This window comes from Anabrus simplex, chromosome 1 (assembly GCF_040414725.1).
Source record: "Anabrus simplex isolate iqAnaSimp1 chromosome 1, ASM4041472v1, whole genome shotgun sequence".
In the NCBI taxonomy this organism is placed as follows: Eukaryota; Metazoa; Arthropoda; class Insecta; order Orthoptera; family Tettigoniidae; genus Anabrus; species Anabrus simplex.
Genome location: NC_090265.1, coordinates 87,895,757 through 87,916,036, shown reverse-complemented (window position 1 = coordinate 87,916,036; position 20,280 = coordinate 87,895,757). Strand labels below are relative to the sequence as shown.

At 38.2% G+C, this 20,280-nt stretch overlaps 1 protein-coding gene across 1 annotated transcript in view; it reads right to left on the bottom strand.

Moving 5' to 3' along the window:
- The window catches only part of Arp6 (Actin-related protein 6), an 86,341-nt gene that overhangs the window by 43,899 nt on the left and 22,162 nt on the right, over nt 1-20,280 (bottom strand). Inside the window, exons 2-5 of the mRNA XM_067138843.2 lie at nt 19,993-20,110; nt 19,721-19,913; nt 13,019-13,211; nt 1,891-2,107 (exon numbers count right to left, since the gene is read on the bottom strand). Of these exons, the coding sequence (XP_066994944.1) occupies nt 1,891-2,107; nt 13,019-13,211; nt 19,721-19,913; nt 19,993-20,110 (721 nt within the window). The remainder of the gene's footprint in view (nt 1-1,890; nt 2,108-13,018; nt 13,212-19,720; nt 19,914-19,992; nt 20,111-20,280) is intronic.

Sequence of the window (20,280 nt, the reverse complement as noted above, 5' to 3'; positions counted from 1 at the left end):
GTAAATCACAAAATGATGTAGTTTAAAGGGCATGAAATTCCATCACGTCTTGGTATTGTGTGGAAAGATTTTAAAGCTGAATAGAGGCTGGACAGAATCCTTTATACACCAGAATGGACTAAGTTTGCAGAGAAGAAAATTAATGTGCCAGCAGCTTCCATCAGATTATACAGACAAATTGATTAAATTTCACCACTTTTTCGCATCAGACATAGCATTGCTGCACGGGCTTGAATTCCACATTGCGCTACGTGGTTGTAGCGCAGATGCAGTGTTTAGTCATGTGATGAATCAGCTGTGGTAATGAAGGAGGCAGCTGTTAAAAACCTGTTTAAAGATGTTAATATCATCTGTTTCATAAAGTACATAGCTTCAAAAAACTATTTGTGGGTTGACTTAAAGATGCTAGCTATCCTTTTTCTTTCTCTTGTAAACCATGCTTACCTATCCTATTACCTATTACACCCTCCCCTATTTTTGAAGTTGAAAATTAGTGGGGGTAAAGGGGGTGTTATAGGCAAGTAAATACTGTATACAACGTGCGTTCCAGAAGTAATGAGACCAATTTTTTTCTGACGCAACTGTACACCGCAGCGTGTTCTAACCTGCTGGGCTAGGTGGAGGGGGGTGTTAGCCTCAAACGCTTTTTGTCTCATTCGGCAGCGAGCTGCCGGAGAGTCAGGACGTGAGTTTCCGTCAAGCCCGTTTTGAGTTCATGAAACACGGCACAATGGATCGTTCTGTAGAGCAACGGTACGCTATCAAATTTTGCGTTAAACTTGGGAAGTCCGCAACCGAAATGTTTCCATTACTTCAGCAGGCCTTTCGGACTGATTGCTTGTCCAAATTACAAGTTTTCCAATGGCACAAGTCGTTCATGGAGGGCCGAGAAGAGATCACCGACGAACTTCGCAGTGGACGGCCATCAACCTCACGAGTCGACGAAAATGTGACGCGTGTGCGCGACTGTTTAAACTCTGACAGATGGCTGAGCCTTCAATTGATAGCACAAAAGAACCATTTTCCACATTGTGACCGAAGATTTGAACATGAGAAAGGTGTGTGTCAAACTGGTCCCAAAAGTGTTGACCGACGAACAAAAGGACATGCGAGTGCTACGGTGCCAAGAAATGTTGGAAATGTGTGAAAATGATCCTAATTTTTAAACTCAGTTATCACTGGTGATGAGACATGGATTTTTGAGTACGACCCTGAGACAAAAAGGCAGAGTTCAGAGTGGCACACCCCATCGTCGCCCCGTCCCAAGAAGGCACACATGAGCAAATCCAGGATCAAAACTATGCTCATTGTCTTCTTTGATGTCAGAGGCATTGTCCACCACGAATTCGTACCTACCGGGACTACAGTGAACTCAGCTTTCTACTTGGAAGTGCTCAAAAGACTGAAAAGGAGGGTCTCGCGCTGCCGAAGCGACGTCAAGGACACGTAGAAAGTTCATCACGACAACGCGCCGAGTCACAGCGCCTTCATTGTCAACGACTTCCTGGCCAGGACCAACACCCCAGTGGTTCCCCAGCCTCCCTACAGTCCTGACCTGGCTCCCGCTGACTTTTTTTTTTGTTTCCTCGGTTAAAAGGAGTCATGAAAGGAAAACATTGGGACACGATTGAAAGAATCCAGGCGCATGTTACATCGGCTTAAAGGACATTCCAGAAAAGGCCTTCCAGGATGCCTTTCAGGCATGGAAACACCGCCTCCAGAAGTGTATCGATGCAAGAGGGTGCTATTTTGAAGATTTTTGATTATTTGTAAGAATATCTTCAATAAATGATTTTTTATTAATTTGGTCGCATTATTTATGGAACGCACCTTGTATTACCTACAATATAGAAATGTTGAGGCGTTATTTCCAAAATTGTATTAACATACCTGTTCTCCAATATCTCCTTCAGAATTTGCATTGGGATCTCGAACATAACCTCTACGAATGGTAGTGTAATCAGGCAAAACATAATCACGAGCAATAGTATTTTCAGCTCCTCGCTTCTTTGCTACTTCCATATCCTGGTAGAAATTCTGAGAAACGAAACATGCATCTTCCTTAGCTTGATTCATTACATAAGTCTCATCCATGACATGAAGTTGCCTGGAACACAAAGAGATATTCAATAAATATCCTTAAGTCGTGGAACTATCACAACCATACCATTTCTTCATATTCCTCGTAATATGTGATATTAAAAACATTTGCAATGATTTTGGTATGCAATCAAGAATAACCTCATCATCATGTTGATCACACAACAGCTCTTAAGATATCCCACTGAAGGAGGTTACATTGATGCTAAGTACGAGTAAAATGTGGGTCAAGATATATTTGCACTGTACTAAAGTCAATGAAGTGGCTCAAAACTCAGAACATTATGTAGGTTATATTTTATCACTAAAAATAAATAGTTGTTTACTACACATTTATTCCCTCCAAAACTATTACCATGCATTCATACTAGCACACAACAGTACAATTTAATAACAGTCAGGAGAGCACTCCCATGTCCCCACAGAACAAAGAAGGTATCCTTCCCTTGCACCCCTTACAAACAAATATATTAAAAAACCACAAGTAGAAGCAACTAAATTGGAATTAAGTCCAACATTTAGCACTGTAGAGGCTGGTCAGAAAAGAAGAGAAAACTTTCTCAAAATTTCTTAAGTACTAACAGTAGACTTCTACTTCCAATTTATCTTAATAGTTCATACTATCACCATTTTACAATAATTTACAACCATTCACAATAGTTTATGGCAACATAAACAATACTGCATATATAAACAAATCCTGATTCATATCGAGGTATAGCCCTCGAAAATACATCATTCAAAATCTTCATGAAAATCTTAACAATCAGGCTTGCAGAAGAAATAGACTCCCAGATACCAGAAAATCAATTCGGCTTCCGAAAGGGAAGAAGCGCACTACATGCCGTAAAATACCTAATAGAACAAGTCCAAGTCCAAGATACATTGAGGCATCCGGGAAAGAAATATTTTGTAGTCTTCGTAGACTATCGTAAGGCTTTTGACCTTGTTGATAGAGCAACACTCGTCCGGAAACTCAATTACCTAATAGGGGTTACACATCCGATAGCAATCATAATCTTGAATATCCTCAAATATAACTATGTCCAAATATCAGACAACATAACCCTATCCAAAAATGTAACCCACCGAGCTCGATAGCTGCAGTCGCTTAAGTGCGGCCAGTATCCAGTATTCGGGAGATAGTAGGTTCGAACCACACCTTCGGCAGCCCTGAAAATGGTTTTCCATGGTTTCCCATTTTCACACCAGGCAAATGCTGGGGCTGTACCTTCATTAAGGCCACGGCCGCTTCCTTCCCACTCCTAGCCCTTCCCTGTCCCATCGTCGCCATAAGACCTATCTGTGTCGGTGCGACGTAAAGCAACTAGCAAAAAAAAAAAAAAAAAGTAACCCAAACAAACGGAGTCCTACAAGGTGACCCAATCAGCTCAATTTTATTCAACATCATGACAGCAGACATCACAGAAATAATCACAGATACCTCAGCATTGCTTATACTTTACGCAGATGATATGGCAATAGGCTCGAAGAACATAGAAGAACTCCAAAAGGTCCTCAATAGGCTCACATCATGGGCAGAAAGAAACGGTTTGCAAATAAACCATAACAAAACTAAACAAATGACCTTGAGGAAAGGAGGAAAACATGCACCTAAAAATACAATAACCATGCACAACAAACCTCTAGACGTAGTGCCGAAATTCAAGTACCTTGGAGTCACCCTCCAAACTACTCTAACATCCTACAATATCCATGTCAAAGAAAGAATAATAATAAAGAAAGAGCAGCCGCAGCAATAAAAGCCATCTACAACATTCAACAACCTCAACAAATATCATTGGGTACAGCAATGTTACTGTTCAGGGCAGCCATATCACCAATAGCAACCTATGGGATTAGCATCACCTGGGAAAAACTCACAATCAGCAACCTGATGACAACAGAAAAAGTCAAGGCCCAATATCTCAAGAGAATTCTAGGCATTGGGAAGTCAGCCCCTTCAAGGTTAACATATGTTCTAACCAAAGAGGACTACTTCATTGACGATATCAAAACACAGTTTTGTCTACCAAACACCAAGCCCTACGAGAATGCATGCCAAACTTTAAACGAGAAACGAAATGCTATTTGGTCCGACTTCTATTCCACGGACGTCATAATGACAGAAGAGTGGAAGCAAGCAAATTACGAGCTACGGCACGTAATTACACAAGAAGTAAGTATAAATAACCACCTAATCGATACTTTATTAATGCCTCAGGCAAAATTGAATAAAATTAAAACTTACAGGACATGTTTCGACCACTTAGTGGTCCTCTTCAGCTGTATAAATAAAGAACTGAAAAGAAAAACATTGACAATAAGCACAAATAAAAGTTCTTTGGAGACTCCTTTGATAAAAATGGAGGTCGTCAGAATAGGTCATCTTGCCTTTCGTTCTTGTTTGGAAAAGATGTTTATTCTGCGCTGTCTAGAATAAACATCTTTTCCAAACAAGAACGAAAGGCAAGATGACCTATTCTGACGACCTCCATTTTTATCAAAGGAGTCTCCAAAGAACTTTTATTTGTGCTTATTGTCAATGTTTTTCTTTTCAGTTCTTTATTTATACAGCTGAAGAGGACCACTAAGTGGTCGAAACATGTCCTGTAAGTTTTAATTTTATTCAATTTTGCCTGAGGCATTAATAAAGTATCGATTAGGTGGTTATTTATACTTACTTCTTGATTAAACATCGATACGGTCATGAAATGGACAACTTGTAATACGTAATTACACGTTGCGCCACTCATGGATTTCACCACAGATTCTGCCAAACCAAAAACTTCCACCAGCCGAACGAAGACTGTATATGTAACCTGTGCAACAATCGTTGTGAAAGATACCATGCACAAAACTGCAAAATGAGGACAACCTCAATAATAAGAATGGCATTAGCATAGTTGACCATCTGTACAAAAACTGTTTTTGCACATTGTGCACTTTTCATTTAATAATAATAATATATAAACAAATGGTTAAGAGTGATTTATAGAATCTGATGATGTTCTTGCAGAACGGAACATGTCATTCCACTTCTAATTGTCCATTTTTACAAGTATGTTATGGTGTTCTAAGTGTTACATTTCATGTTTCAGCAAGTGTGGTGCATCAAGGAAAGTGTATACTTTGTCACCATTCAACTCACTGAATGATTTCCAGTCAGATTGTTTAACAATCTTGTGTAGTTTTAATTTATTTGACCTTTGATCACTATGAGTAAAAATATGTTTTCCTCTTATGACAACAGCATCAATTATAAGGTGTTAATATTCAATTATACTCTCATGGAAAATTCAGACAGTTAAAGACCTTTAGTGAAACAAAAAATAACGATGGAAATAATTTACACAACTGTTGGTTCCCACATTCCAAGGAGCTAGCCCAAACCTAGGCCACTGCGTCGGTGTGGGGAGAAAGCAACTAGGCGATGACTAAGTACGAGCCTCGATGAAGACACTTGACATGACAGCATGTTCTCCTTTCTGCTGCGACTTGTGAACTGTCTTTATTTGGCAAACCCTTGTCCTTTTATACGATCCGGCCAAGTATGACTCAACCTCCTCGTGGCAGAATTGATTTCCTTTAAGGTCAAATTACTTGCAAATCCCTAGGCCGATTTATTTGAAATTTGAATACGTTGGCCTTCAAATGATGGGCTACAATATGACATATTTCATTATTCGATATCTTATCAAGAACAAAATATAGTAAAATGTGTTCCAGTCGTTTCCAGGCTATCCCGTGCTGTACACATGATCGGTGCGTCATAGCAGGTCATCTCCCTTGCGTCGAGCTCGAGACGTTGTCGCCTTGCTTGCTGAACGCAAGTTCTGGCCGTGACGTGACAATGCTTGCAAACTGTCCACTTCATGGCCGTATCGATGAGTATAATCAACAAATTAATCTAAAAGCCACCTAATCGATACTTCATTTCTTTTGCCTTTGGCAAACTTAAAAATACATTAACAAACACAGTACATGTTTCGACCACTTAGTGGTCATCTTCAGCTGTATATAAAAAAAATCTTAGATGATAACATTTAAAAGCAAGCACATTGGATCTTAAAACTATATCCCATGGGAATCCAAAAATTATTGTACTAAATGCTTTAAATGAAATGGAAGATGTGGGGGGGGGGTAAGGAGATTATTGTGAATGATACTTAAATTACAGTATCGTTTACAATTGTGTTTAAAGACTTAAATGATGAAAAACATATTTAAAATATTTAAACGCGACTATGGTAAAATTCTTTTTGATAACATTAGGTGGCGTGAATAAAAAGTTTGTGTTTGTAATAATCTTCAGGCATTTGCGAGAAAAATAATAACTTAATTAAAATTCGCGTCTGTGGTGATGTCAAACACTTTGTTTTTAATAAACATACTTTAAAATATTCTAAAGTGTCTATGGTAAGGCACTTATTCAAAAACACTTGTGCTTGAATGAAAGTTTATGTCATATGCACCAGTCTTCATGTATTTATTGTTTATATTTAATAACTTCCTTGAGTGATATTCTCGTGGTTAAAAGGCCGTGTCGACTGTTTAACTTCCGAGAATTGCTCTTCGGATTCGTGATTTCATAAATCCTCGGGTTATTAAAGGTAAATTTGACGTATTTTTTTGCATTCTCCGATTGTTGCTTTAGTTTAATTTGTTGTTGATATTTGCACTTAGTAATGATTTTGTTAATGAATTTCAAACTGAAACCGTTATGTAAGGCTTGTTGACGAATGAAAGATAGTTCCTTCTTTGTCTGTATCTGTTAACGGGATTTCAAAGGCCCTGTTGGCGAAACTGTAGTAGGCGGATTTCTTTTGTGAAGTGGGATGTAAAGAATCGCTTTTAATTGTAGTCGGTGTAAAAGTGGGTTTTCTGTGTATTTTAAACTGGAAATGGTTGTTTATCCGAATTGTTTGAATATCTGGAAAATTGAGTGTACCTTCTTCTTCTTCTTCTGCTGTGAATTTAATGTTTGGGTCTAAAGTATTCAAGGTATTTAGAATACTTTGACTGTCATTAAGTCATTAAGTTCTTCTTTATGCACAAATAGGAAAAATCCTCTTGAGTTTTAATTACTGTGTTGATGGGGTTAAAGTTTCTTATGGGAATCACTATAAGTAATCTAGGTGTTAATATAAGGAAAGATCTTCATAGCGGTAATCACATAAATGGGATTGTAAATAAAGGGTACAGATCTCTGCACATGGTTGTGAGGGTGTTTAAGGGTTGTAGTAAAGATGTAAAGGAGAGGGCATATAAGTCTCTAGTAAGACCCCAAGTAGAATATGGTTCCAGTATATGGGACCTCACCAGGATTACTTGATTCAAGAACTGGAAAAAATCTAAAGAAAAGCAGCTCGATTTGTTCTGGGTGATTTCCGACAAAAGAGTAGTGTTACAAAAATGTTGCAAAGTTTGGGCTAGGAAGACTTGGGAGAAAGAAGACGAGCTGCTCGTCTAAGTGTTACGTTCCGAGCTGTCAATGGAGAAATGGCGTGCAATGACATTAGTAAACGAATAAGTTTGAGTGGTATCTTTAAAAGTAGGAAAGATCACAACATGAAGATAAAATTGGAATTCAAGAGGACAAATTGGGGCAAATATTCGTTTATAGGAAGGGGAGATGTTCAATAAATACCCAATTTCTTGAAATCATTTAAGAAAAGGCTAGGAAAACAACAGATAGGGAATCTGCCACCTGGACGACTGTCCTAAATGCAGATCAGTATTGATTGTCAGTTGTATTGAATTTGCCTAGCCACATATAATTATTCTGCGGCTTACTGCTATGGTTTACATTCATACACGCTCCTCTCATGGTGGCTGCCTAGATTCTCCCCGGTCTGTCCAAGAACTTCCCCATATACTTCCAGTTCGAGGCTTCTCGAAGCATTTCCCCTCTACGCATCCAGAAATATGTCGTTTTTAAGTCACGATATTGGCTCACGTGTTCCTTCCATTAACTGATGGGGGAGTGTCATGGAATCTACTCGAACGACTGGCTTCTTACCATGCCAAAAATCTATGCAATATTTCCTTCTACTGGCTTCTAGAAACACTTTCAGAACTTGCTACTGTGTTTCTGTTTGCACTGACGCCGTGTTGTTGGCTATTTCAAAACATTACACACGCACTAACTTGCGTTGCACCAGCTTGCCTCAAGTAAAACTTGTATGAAATCTTATGCTTTGAACACTTATAATTTTTCACTTAATAAAAATTATCACTCAAACATTCAAAGCACTATAACTTCTTGCCACTGTTACATGATCATATAAACTCTAAATTGATACTCCCTATCTCTGGTGTCGGAGGTCGCGGATTCGAGACTCGCTCGAGTCCGTTCGCTCGGCACTGAGACATGAAAGGGGACGCGTTGCGACACCTTCCTCACCAGGGAAGAAATTACAAGATATGTTTGCTATGTTTGCGTCCACTTGATGCAAATATATCTGTCCACTCTTCCCAAACATTTCTGTTATCATCTTATTACACTGTGTGGTGACACTTATTTACCATGTGGAGTACCTTTGTATTTACATTCTCATTTTCTCATGGGATCTCATACTATGGGTTGTGTGCACTGTACCACCACGGACTATCTCTGAGGAATCATCTGAGATTTCCATTTCATTGTGATGTTTGGAACATCACAGCATGTACAAAATTATAAAACTGTGTAATTAATTGGAAAGATGCATATATTTAATCAGTGGTAGGTCATTTTTAATTATTATGTTTATATATAGGGTTTTTAGTCATCCACTTCACATCATCATAACATTTCTTTGTATCACGGCTAAAACGTATTCTGAACGAACGACCTTGAGTAAGGTATTACAACATCACTCGTATTAATAGTTTGCAGTAAATTTCCAGTAGCCGAGGTCAGGTGACCGGACTTACCATGCTAATTTTAGCCCATTACCAGGAAAAAGATGTTATCAAGCTTGCAAGAGTCCTTACCCCTTCCATACTCTGAAGAGACAGTTAAAGCCTTGTTTACGCGTACTTTTCGAAGTTCACTAAATGACTTTTTGATTGGCCGGGAAAGTTTAACCTATGTGAATGGATGTTGTGGAACAAAATGATGGAGATACAATGATGGATAGGAGAAGAGATAGTACATCAGATCTTACTGGACCATGTGATATGGTACATGGAAGGAGATTTTGGGGCCTATATTCACCCACGACAAGAACTGGAGAGGGGTCAATTCTAATCTATTGTATCATTACATCGGAGGAGGACTGTACGTCTCGACATCGGAGAAGGTCCTAACTGCTGAAGATCTTAACTTAGTTCACTTCGCATCTGAGTAGAGCACTACTCAAAATTACTCTCACTGAGACCTAATTATCTCAATGACGAGAGTTAAAGTCAATGAGAGACCGGCTTTGACTGGTAGGAGAGGAGAAATTTTGTTATGTATTTAGTTACGCTACAATTCTGTAATGCAGAAGAATACAAGTGTATTCTCTCCATGAATTTAACCCAAGGTGGTTTTGCTATTAAAATTAGGACTCATTACAACTTTATATAAGGAGTATTGCATGAAGTGTTTTAAGTCAGGAAAGTCATTGTTCAATTAGTGAGCTATACACGAATCAGAAATAGGACTGGTACCTACAACGAGAGATGACGACGCCAGCACGAGAGGTCCATCAAACATCAGGATCGTGTCCAGATAACAGAGTCTACAAATGGTGAGCTAATGACATAAATTACTGCAAGTCTCCACGCAACAGTTCAGTTTATTAAATATTTTATTTCATTCAATTTTTCCTTTGCTTCCATTAGTTCAGAGTTCGTACATGCGCTGTCACGTTTTTCATCCAAATAAATAGTTATTTAATTGGTTATTGCAGAAATTCTTATTAACGATCCTTAATTTCCAAGTTAGTGTGTACTTAATGGTAAGTGTTCTGTCACCCCACCTCTGGGAGTATTTAGAGTCTCATTACATATTATTATTATTATTATTATTATTATTAATTATCAACTACTGTCTTCAAGCCATAAGTTTGAAGCCTAGTGTCCATGAGATATTGCTTATGGAGAAGAGTACGAGCAAGTATTTATTTATATTAAAATTAAGGTGACCCGGCATGTCACATATTACACTGTAGGATGCTAATTAGTTTATTAATAATATCACCTATTCAATATGTACCGGGCGGTACACCTCCACACCGCTAATTTAAAATGTGCGCCAGTTGAAACTCCTCTGCTGGAGGAAGTCTGAACTTTATTGACGGTATTAATTTTCTACTTTCACAGAAGATGTCACTACCTGTAAATTTTGGAGTTTTAGAACTGTGTCTTTTTTGATGTGTTTTTGTTTTGCTTGAAGTAAGAAGTGTGAACTTTCTCTTCTAGAGGACACTAATGAAGATCAACAATAGTGCACCCTAGTGCGGAGTGAAAGAACTATTTTTTGGAGAAAATTCTTATTTCAAAAGTTTGTTTCTTGTTAAATTTCTTTCTGTTATTGTTTAAGTTGGCTGTATACCCCTCTCTTTCCCCTTGTTTTGCATTTAACCAATCCCGACCTTCTGTTATTAATTTCTGACCAATCATAGGTATCTTCCCCCCAACTTGAATATGCTGCTGTATCCTACCCAATAAAGTGATTGTGGGCGGGTGTTCTCATTCCCCTAACGCCTAGAACCTTCCGCAAGAGTATATAAACTGCTGATTTTAGGGTCTCTGCGCCACTTCTGTTCCATCTTTCAGTGTGTAAAGTACATAGCAGGGGGCGGGAAGCGCCTCTTTCTTCGGCACCGGTCAACAACAAGGTAATGGCCAATTAATAACTTCTTTCTTTGCTAGCTCAGCAGTTTAACTCTCGGGGCGGGTCCGAAGTTTTTCCATTATGTAACCTTCCGTAAAATGTAAAGAGACTGGTATCCATTCTATCTTTTAAACTGCATATCGGGATAGAGAGTGCTTAACCCTCTCGAGCTCCCAATCATATTGTTTTGAGGTGAACTTATTTTTTCTCAACCTATTCTTCGTTAACGTAAAACAAATTATTCTTTCCTAAGTCACCTCTGTAGTATGGGATTAGCCCTTGCATTAGTGGCCTAGAGCCAGATTAGGTTTTAAATAACAAGTGTATTAGGAGTGCAGATCGCCTCCTCTCAAATTGTTATTTTAGAGGTCATGTAATTACCCCTTTTCATTTAATAGACCTCAGTAGGTTGGGTATTTTACCCCTGTGTCTATGTCCAGTGAGGACAACTTGAAGGTGGAGATTGGTGTGGCCTTTGAGAGGCTTAAAGTTGAGAGCGAGTGGCTCTTTTTTGAAAATTGAGTGTGGTATGCCTCGTGCAGGCTTTTCAGTGTAATTTGGAGCAAGGGCTCCTAGGCATGAATAGGGTTTTCTGCCCCTCTGTTGAAACTTGTGTTTGGGGTAAAACTGAGCTGATTGCCCAAGCATTGTGAAGTCAGGGCGCGAAGCCCAAATCCTGTAAATATTGTAACTACTCCTTTTCACTTGTTCTTTGTACCTGCCATGCTTGTTATTTCTTTGTTTTTGAAAAGAAAATATAACCTTGTTAAATTTTAAATTAATTTTACTTTCGTAGCTTGAGACCCGTTCACACCCGCACCTTCTTTCACGCATAACTACCACAAAAACACGGTAACACAATACATTAAAATTTCTAACATTAGGAATTTATCATTATTACCATCAGAATGCGAGACATGTATCGCCTTTCATAGAAGGCATCATCAGTCACTGTACCTCTTCAAGGTTAAATCAGGTACCTGATTTATATTTAAATTATAATTACTACGAATTAATATTAACATATTTACAGTAGGAGCAAGGCATATAACAGCATCCATCAGCAGAGGACCGACTTGAAATTCTGACACTACACTATTTGAAATGTTAGGAAATGTAATTACAAAGATTTATATTGACATATTTACATGGGAGCAGGCTAAGAAAGAAGATGCAAGTAATCGGCACCAATGCATAAAACAACAATATCAGCCGTTGGCTGCTGATCATTAATTGTGACAAAGGTACAATACTCAGTATTAGTAGGTATTACAACTTATCAGTCATTGGCTGTTGACTGCTAGTTGTGTAAGGCACGTAAAGGCGTCTACTAGTAGCAGTGGTTCAACATGAAACTTTCACACTGCAGTATTAGAACTGTTAGGAAAAGAAATTACTAAGATTTATATTAACATATTTACATGGGAGCAATCAAAGGAAATAGAATACGAAAGTCCCGCACCAATGCCTATAACTATATTTCCGCCATTACGTCTGATGCTCACCAGTTGTGACAAGTGTCTAGCAGCAGAGGTACGGTTTCAGAATTCAAAAATTATACGGTTTGGAATGCTAGGAAAAACATTCCAGCAGTATGAGGGATACCAAATGAGGTCCCATTAAGGAGCGTAGTCGTGAACTGAAAAAGTTATCTGCTTGAAGTCCCAGGTTCGAGAAATTTGGCTCTCAATATGCAAATGGTGAATTTTACAGGTGTGAAAGGAAACTTGTTAGGAGTGTCTTAAACTGTTTAGTCTTAATTTAGGTGTAGTTGAAACGAAAGGTCGAATAAGTACATAGGCGCATTGTGAGTGACAACAATGGCAGCCGTTATTTGTTAATAATAGTTGTTCCAAGGGAACTTCTTGTGGGGTTTTTAGAATCACTCGCCTAAATTTGTGTGCTATGTAAAATATTCTAGCGTGAGAATGGTTTTGTACCTTCAACATCATCAGAGCTGAAAAGAGCAATTACCACCACCACTAATAAGTTGTAAAAGAGAAAAGCAACCTTTCTTTAGATGTTTACAATATTTTAGTTTACATTACAGTAACAAACGTATTTCTTAGCTACAGTACACAAGAAAAAATTATAAAAATATTACATAGATACCTGTATGAAATTATTTCCTTAAGATGGTTTGTCAGAACTTTGCCACCTACATCAATGCGGCGTATACCTTGCTTCAGTTTCTTACCCTTAATATAAGGAACAATATGGGTGAAACTATACCCACAATCAACTAAAAGGCAACATAAAGCACCAACATTATCCTGGATATATTGGTAACAGCACAAATCACCAGCTGAAACAAAATAAATAATTCATTAAAATCATTATTCAAATAAAATTCGGAAAACTCAAAACTAATCTAATTGGGTGCTTATCCATTAACTGGCATGAACTACTAATAATATAACAGGTCAAATCGATGAGTATATTTATGACTCCCTATTACACACATTCTTTAAAATATTCAAGCTCACATAATGTTATTCTTATTTCCAACAGCAAAAAACCTTTACTGTACAGACTTATAAATAATAATAAAAACCTTTAGACAAAACCTAACACATCCACCAATAATGTTGTGCCTTATCGTGGAGCTACTTGGGATAAGCACCTTTAAGGAGGGACCATTGTGAATGAATGAATTCAAACTCAGGGAAGCCCGCGAAAATGCCAGTAAGATATAATCACTACACAGAGGTGACTTTATGGACAGTGCCAGGAGTGAGCAAAACAACAGCCCCGGTGATTTGTTGAGGCTCACGAAGAGGAGTCTTCTAGAAGGAGCTGCAAGCTGATTAACAATGAACCAGGCACCCAGAATGATCTCAAATAAGGAACTACTAGAAATTTCTACAAGATTTTATGAAGCGCACAATTAGCGCATGCCAGTTAGTCTGCAGTCATTTCTCGAGTGAGTCAGCCTTGAGTGCATCCATCACAAGTGAAAGTAAGCAGTATGAGATGGTTATGAATCTATGACAAGTAATTCATTCATCAGGAGTGAGTCTGTCAGACAACAACACAAAGTTCAATGAAACTTGCTACAGTGAACTGTTCTGGAACAACACTCCGTTGTAAGAAACTGTGAGGACAGGAATTCAATGCACTAGTGTTTGAGAATGTGTTAAGAGTATAAGTAAAAACTGTACATAAATATAACTCGTATGTTATTGGACATTATAAATTCTCCAGCCAACTCATTCCTGGTTGCCAGCGTTTCGCCCCAGTGTGCTAAGTTGGGCTCATCAGTTGGTAAATAGCACACCAACCAAGATGCATGGCTAGTGCATACCGTGGAGCCTACACAGTGGCCTTCACTGACAACCAGGAATGAGAATGTCCAGTAACGGACCAATTATATTGGTATTATAAATTTACTCATTTGGGACAAATATTTCAGGTTTCCTATGGGAATTAACATCTATATCAGTAAAACCTGTGTCGAGTAAACTTATGATTAACAGTAAATACTAGTTCTATATACTTAGTGGATAGTAAAACACACTATCTCTCAGTCTATTCATTTTAGTTTTAAGGACCCTGATAACTCACTACAACATTTTTCATAAACTCTTAAGACTCAAATTCATTAAAATCATTATTGAAATAAAATTTGGATAACTAAAAACTAATCTGAGTGCTTATCACTATTTAAATAATTTTAAAATTAATGATTATTTAATCAATTAATAGACCAACACAAATATGCATACACTTGGATAAAAAAGTACATTAAGATTTCTATGAAAAAGTAACTAAAATTAGATGTCTTAATAACAGAAATGACAGCATTATAAGAGGTAAGATCTGGGAGTGCCTGAGGAGAAGAAATGTGCCTGAAGGAGTGGTAAGGAAAATTCAGATGTTGTACGAAGACTGTACTAGTTGTGTACAAATTGGGGAAGATCGGTAATCATGGTTTGAGACCAAGAGAGTTCAGCAAGGAAGTGCACTGTCCCCACTACTGTTCATCACTGTAAAGGACATTGTAATGAAGAATGTCAAGGAAAAGTTTGGTGAACTGAATGCAGTGGCCTTTGCTGATGATGATGATGATGATGATGATGATGATGATGATGATTTGGGTTGAAACAGAAGAGGAAGTACAGACCAGACTCAATGTATGGAAATCCCAGTTCCAGGAATATAACCTCAACATTAGCGAGACCAAGACAGTGGTGTAGTCAACAGAGATGGGCGCCCAGCAAGTGTAAAACTAGGAGACTACCCGCTAGTGTGTGTGGATAGTTTTCCTTACCTTGAAGTTTAATCTCCAGTGATAATTTGGTCAGAAAGGAAATTACAAACAGAGTGCAAAAGGGATCAGAATTCTACCAACAAGTTTGAACACTTTTAAGCGATGACATGATTCCAAAACCAGCCAAACTGATGATGTCTTACAGCTATTTCATACCAATACTGACATACAAGCTGATGTACCCGTGCTTCACTACGGAATTATACAATGTATACAGATTTCTAGGTTAGGTAGCTTACACGCTGTGAGCAAGATTGTATGAAATTCCATGGCTCTTAACGATACTCTAGAAACGCAACGGGAAAGTCACCAAACATCTTTTCTCATATGAAGACTGAGTTAGAGAATTTTCACTGCAATGGTAGACCCGCTTGCATACCATCAGTCACAATCAGGTTGGGGAGATTTCATTATAATGGTAGACACTCTCCACCTGCCTTTTTTACAACCTCAAAACGACTGTCTTAGTGGTTTTCCCAACTAAAATGAACATACATTACAATGACGTCAGTCGAAAAGTATCAATTCACTACCCTGGCGGCGGAAAAATCTATCTGACTTGGAGGCAAATTTTTCCTCCAAGCCAGAGGAAGAAGCTTTTCTTAAGAAACGGCTCTTTTTAGGGTTGAATTTTGAGTTATTTAGTGAATTGTGGTGCTATAATTTGGAATAGCCCTAATTTTTATTCTAGACCAGGCCATACTGCTACTATTACTACTACTACTACTACTACTACTACTACTACTGCTGCTGCTGCTGCTGCTGCTGCTACTACTACTACTAAGTGAGCCTCTGCCTTAAGTATGCCCACTGCTCATTCGAAACCGCGTGTCAGAGTAGGGATCGAATAGCTGGAATACTATGATGAACCAGTGTGTTACATACCAGCTGTATCAGAAAATTTATGAACCAGAGGAATGGCATGCTAAAGAAGAAAGTTTTCTAACTCCCCGGCTATTTCCCGCCAATATTCAGTCAGGCTATTATACTCGGTACGCAGCAGTAATCCCATCTATCGGAGTTGAGAGGCAGCATAAGAGACAAAGAACATCACAACAAACAATGGTCAATGTAATGTTGTTGTTGCTCAATGTTATGCGCTTTCGATATTGTAGGCCTTCACATTTAGTTTTCTTCCGACTTTGAAATACCACTCTTATCATAGTCTGTACGTTAAAACTGAATAAAACATAAATGACCGGAAATTGTATTCTCTATAACTTTTGTTATGTAGTACTTTTCAATAGGACCAATAACATAGGTATTTAAAAATGACATTTTAGGCGCCTTCCCCTAAACTACACTTTCATCCAGGATGAATAAAATTGTTTGTAGCTTAGACTGTAGTTTCTTATTCCCCGACTCTATATACCAATTTTCATTCAATTATGTTAACCCATTTCCTCGTAGCTCGGCGTTGATATGGACTTAGCAACAAAAATACAAATTCATGAATACCTGTGTTATAATAGCCGGTACGGTAAAAATGTATAAGACATAAATGGTCGGAAATTTAATTCTATACATCTTTGGTGATGAAGTATTTATCGATAGGACCATTAACAAAATAAATATTTGAGAATTACATATTAGGCCTTCCACTAAACTACCATTTCACCCAACCTGAATTAAATGATTTATAGCCTAGATTGTGGGGGCTCATTCTCTGACTTTGCATACCAATTTTTATGAGATAGGACCACTAATAATGTAAATCATTAAGAATTAAGTTGTAGGCCTTCCCCTAAACTACCATTTCACTCAGCATGAATAAAAATATTTATAGCCTAGATTATAGAGACGTATTCCCCGAATTTGCATACCAATTTTTATTAAGATAGGACCCCAAATAAAATATCTGAACATGAAATTTTTGGCCTTCCCCTAAACTACCGTTTCAATCAGCGTGAATAAAATTGTTTATGGCCTAGATTGTAGTGACTTATTCCCCGACTTTGCATACCAATTTTCATTAAATTCTCTTCAGCCATTTTCTAGTGATGCGTGTACATACATACAGACAGACAGACAGACAGACAGACAGACAGACAGACAGACAGACAGACACAGTACGGAAAAGTAAAAAGTGCATTTCCTTGTTACTGTGGACATGACCGATACAGAAATACCGTTCTTTTCAAATTCTGAGCAATGTACAGACAAAACTCTTATTTTATATTGTACCCGTAAAAATGTGTTCATATCTTTAAGGCGCTTCATATTAGATTAACGAGCATGAGGCTTAATCTCGGTTGTGGCTTTATCATTGGAGCTGGTACAGAGAGAGGTATAGTTATCAAATTGAGAGATTATTTTGATAAATTGAGTTTATTGATCATCAAAAGCAAGTTCATATCACCTTCATACAGTAGCGTGGAAATGTCGTGGCTGGTTGGTACCTCCAAGTCCTGGGATGGTGCTGGACATCGACTGGGCAGGGACCACACCTGCTCGGATGAGGAATTCTGGAACGTCTGGAGGTTCTGGAAGTGTCTTGACGTTCTGGAATGTCCGGACGTTCTGGAATGCCTCGAAGATTGGTACGTGCTCCTGGGTTCTATTCGAGACGTAATTCACACCTGAATTTCCTGTACGGTACTCCACACATTCAGGGCACTGTCTGAACAGATATGACTTTTTTAATTATGATTACTGCACAAACGTTTTAGAATAATCACTCGAAGAACAAGTACTGGTAGAAATGCAAGTTCATAAGGCAAGCTCACTGTAAGTCAGGATGTTCTAGAGGATTACTGTTACTGCAGCCCTAAATGCACAGTTCTGAAGGTTTAAAACATATTGGCAATGAACTGAATAAGTAGCACTCGGAAACTGTCCTGTTGCATTAATAAGCGAAGTGAATAGCCATTAAAGAAAGTAATATTTGAAAGAAAAAGTCTGACTTCATAAATTATGGATCACTCAAAATACTGGAAAGTTCTAGGCTTTCTGGAAATGCGATATGCGTATTCCGAATTGTCACAGTCTTTAAGAATCAAAACATAAGTCCCTGCGCAGCACTTGGAAAGCATTGCATATTTCACAATTAAACGTAATGTTTAATGTCCCCTAAGTTCAATGTTCCAGAAATTGATTCAAAAATATAAGTTCGCGTAAGTTCAATGTGATACACAACACACGTGAAAATTCAATCGTCATCGAATAAGTAAGTCCTTATGTGGCACTTCAAAAAAAACAAAGTTCCAATGTGTAGAAATAACAAAGTTCCAATGTGCCGAAATGTTAAAGTCCCAACACGACACTCGAAGAAAATAAAGTTCCAACGTGTCGAAATGTTAAAGTCCCAACACGACACTCGAAGAAAATAAAGTTTCGATGACAATGTTCCAGTATGTCACCTTAAGAAAATAATAAAGTCTTATCGCGACACTTGGCGAAAAAACTAAGTTCCAATGAGATGCTTCAGAAAAAAAACAAAGTTCTTATATGGCACTTTAAGAAAAAAACAAAGTCCAATCACGACACACGACAAAAAAAAAAACAAAGTCCCAATGTGTCAATATGACAAAGTTCCAATACGATGCTCGCAGAAAACAAAGTCCCATTCAGGCACTTCAAGAATATGGCAAAGTCCTGATACAACACTTAGAGAAATACCGAACTTGGATTTCGCAGACTGTCGACTAGAAGTTCGACACACACAAGACTTCTCTTGTCACCCGTGTCACAGAGACGGCGGAGTGACAGACACTGAATTCGTAGGTCGGGTGGTCTTCCTTTTATACACGTTCGCATGGAAGTGTCTAGAACTCGGGTACTATCTACCCTTATAACTTCTATAATACTCGGTGGATTTTCTTGAAATCTGAAGATATGATGTCCATTGTAAGGGCCTTTAAGATGGCAGTGTCAAAATAGCGATAAATTAGCTCAAAGATGTACTTTTGAGGACGAGCTGGATCATTACCATATATGGTAGCGGAGAGCTGGCTTACGGCGGCCACGTCACTCGCTGGGTACGTCACTGCGTTCGGCGGGCTGCCTACCTTCCATCTCGCGCGAAGTTCAACAAACATACTTCGGACTTCTGTCGTAGCGGTATTCCCGGTACAATATATATAGATGGTATTGAAGCGTGCACCCTCACAAAAAGAGATTCATCAAGACTGTGAGCATCAGAGATGAAATTTCTTAGATCCACCATCCAGAGGACCAAGATGGACAAGTTAAGGAATGGGGGGTGAGGAAAGAAGCCAGAATAAAGAATAAATTAGACCGAATTGGCGCATCCAGACTACGGTGGTACGGGCATGTGATGACAATGGAGACTACAAGAACAGCCAGAATAAATTTGGAAAGACAGGTGGAGGGGAAAAGACCTACAGGAAGACCTAAAACCTGATGGATGGACATGATCAAGGTTGATGTAGTTACCGGAGGATGGACAGTGGATGGTGTTCTCCATGACAAGTTGTATATGGAGAGGAAGAAGTGGAAGAGGCTCATTAACAGTACCTGGGAAACTGGAACTGTACAATGATGATGATGATGATGAATAACAGAAATGAGCAAGAATTAATTACCATTAATTCGAAGTAAAGACTGGCATTCATATTCTTCAAAAAATATTTCAGTCATTGCTTCCTGGATTGAAGGAAAATTGAAGTATGGTTCAGTCACAACCAAGGGAACATCATTAAAGTTGACATTACAACACTCTTTGCTAAACAGGTAATCCCAAACATTCTTTTGGACATCCCAATTGATTAGATAACCCTGCAAAGATACCATATATAAATAACAAGTAAACTCAAGAATGCAAGATTTATAAAAATCAAAGTGTACAACAAAATACCTTTTGAAAGGGTAAAATATAGAAAAGGCCAGAAGCATCACGGCAGTCATTCACCTGATCACCCACAAATGGACGTCGCCTTTCACTCTTGGCTTTCATGATACAGTTGGGAATAATTCTGAAATCAACAAATATCTTCAGAGTTTATTTTCACCACACATACATACTACCTGTAACTAATATAGCCTTCAATGCTATGTTCAGAAAAATATGATTTGAGAAATTCCTAAGAATTTTATATTAACAAGTTTCTTCATATAAATGAGATTTAATACAATTAGTGTAGCT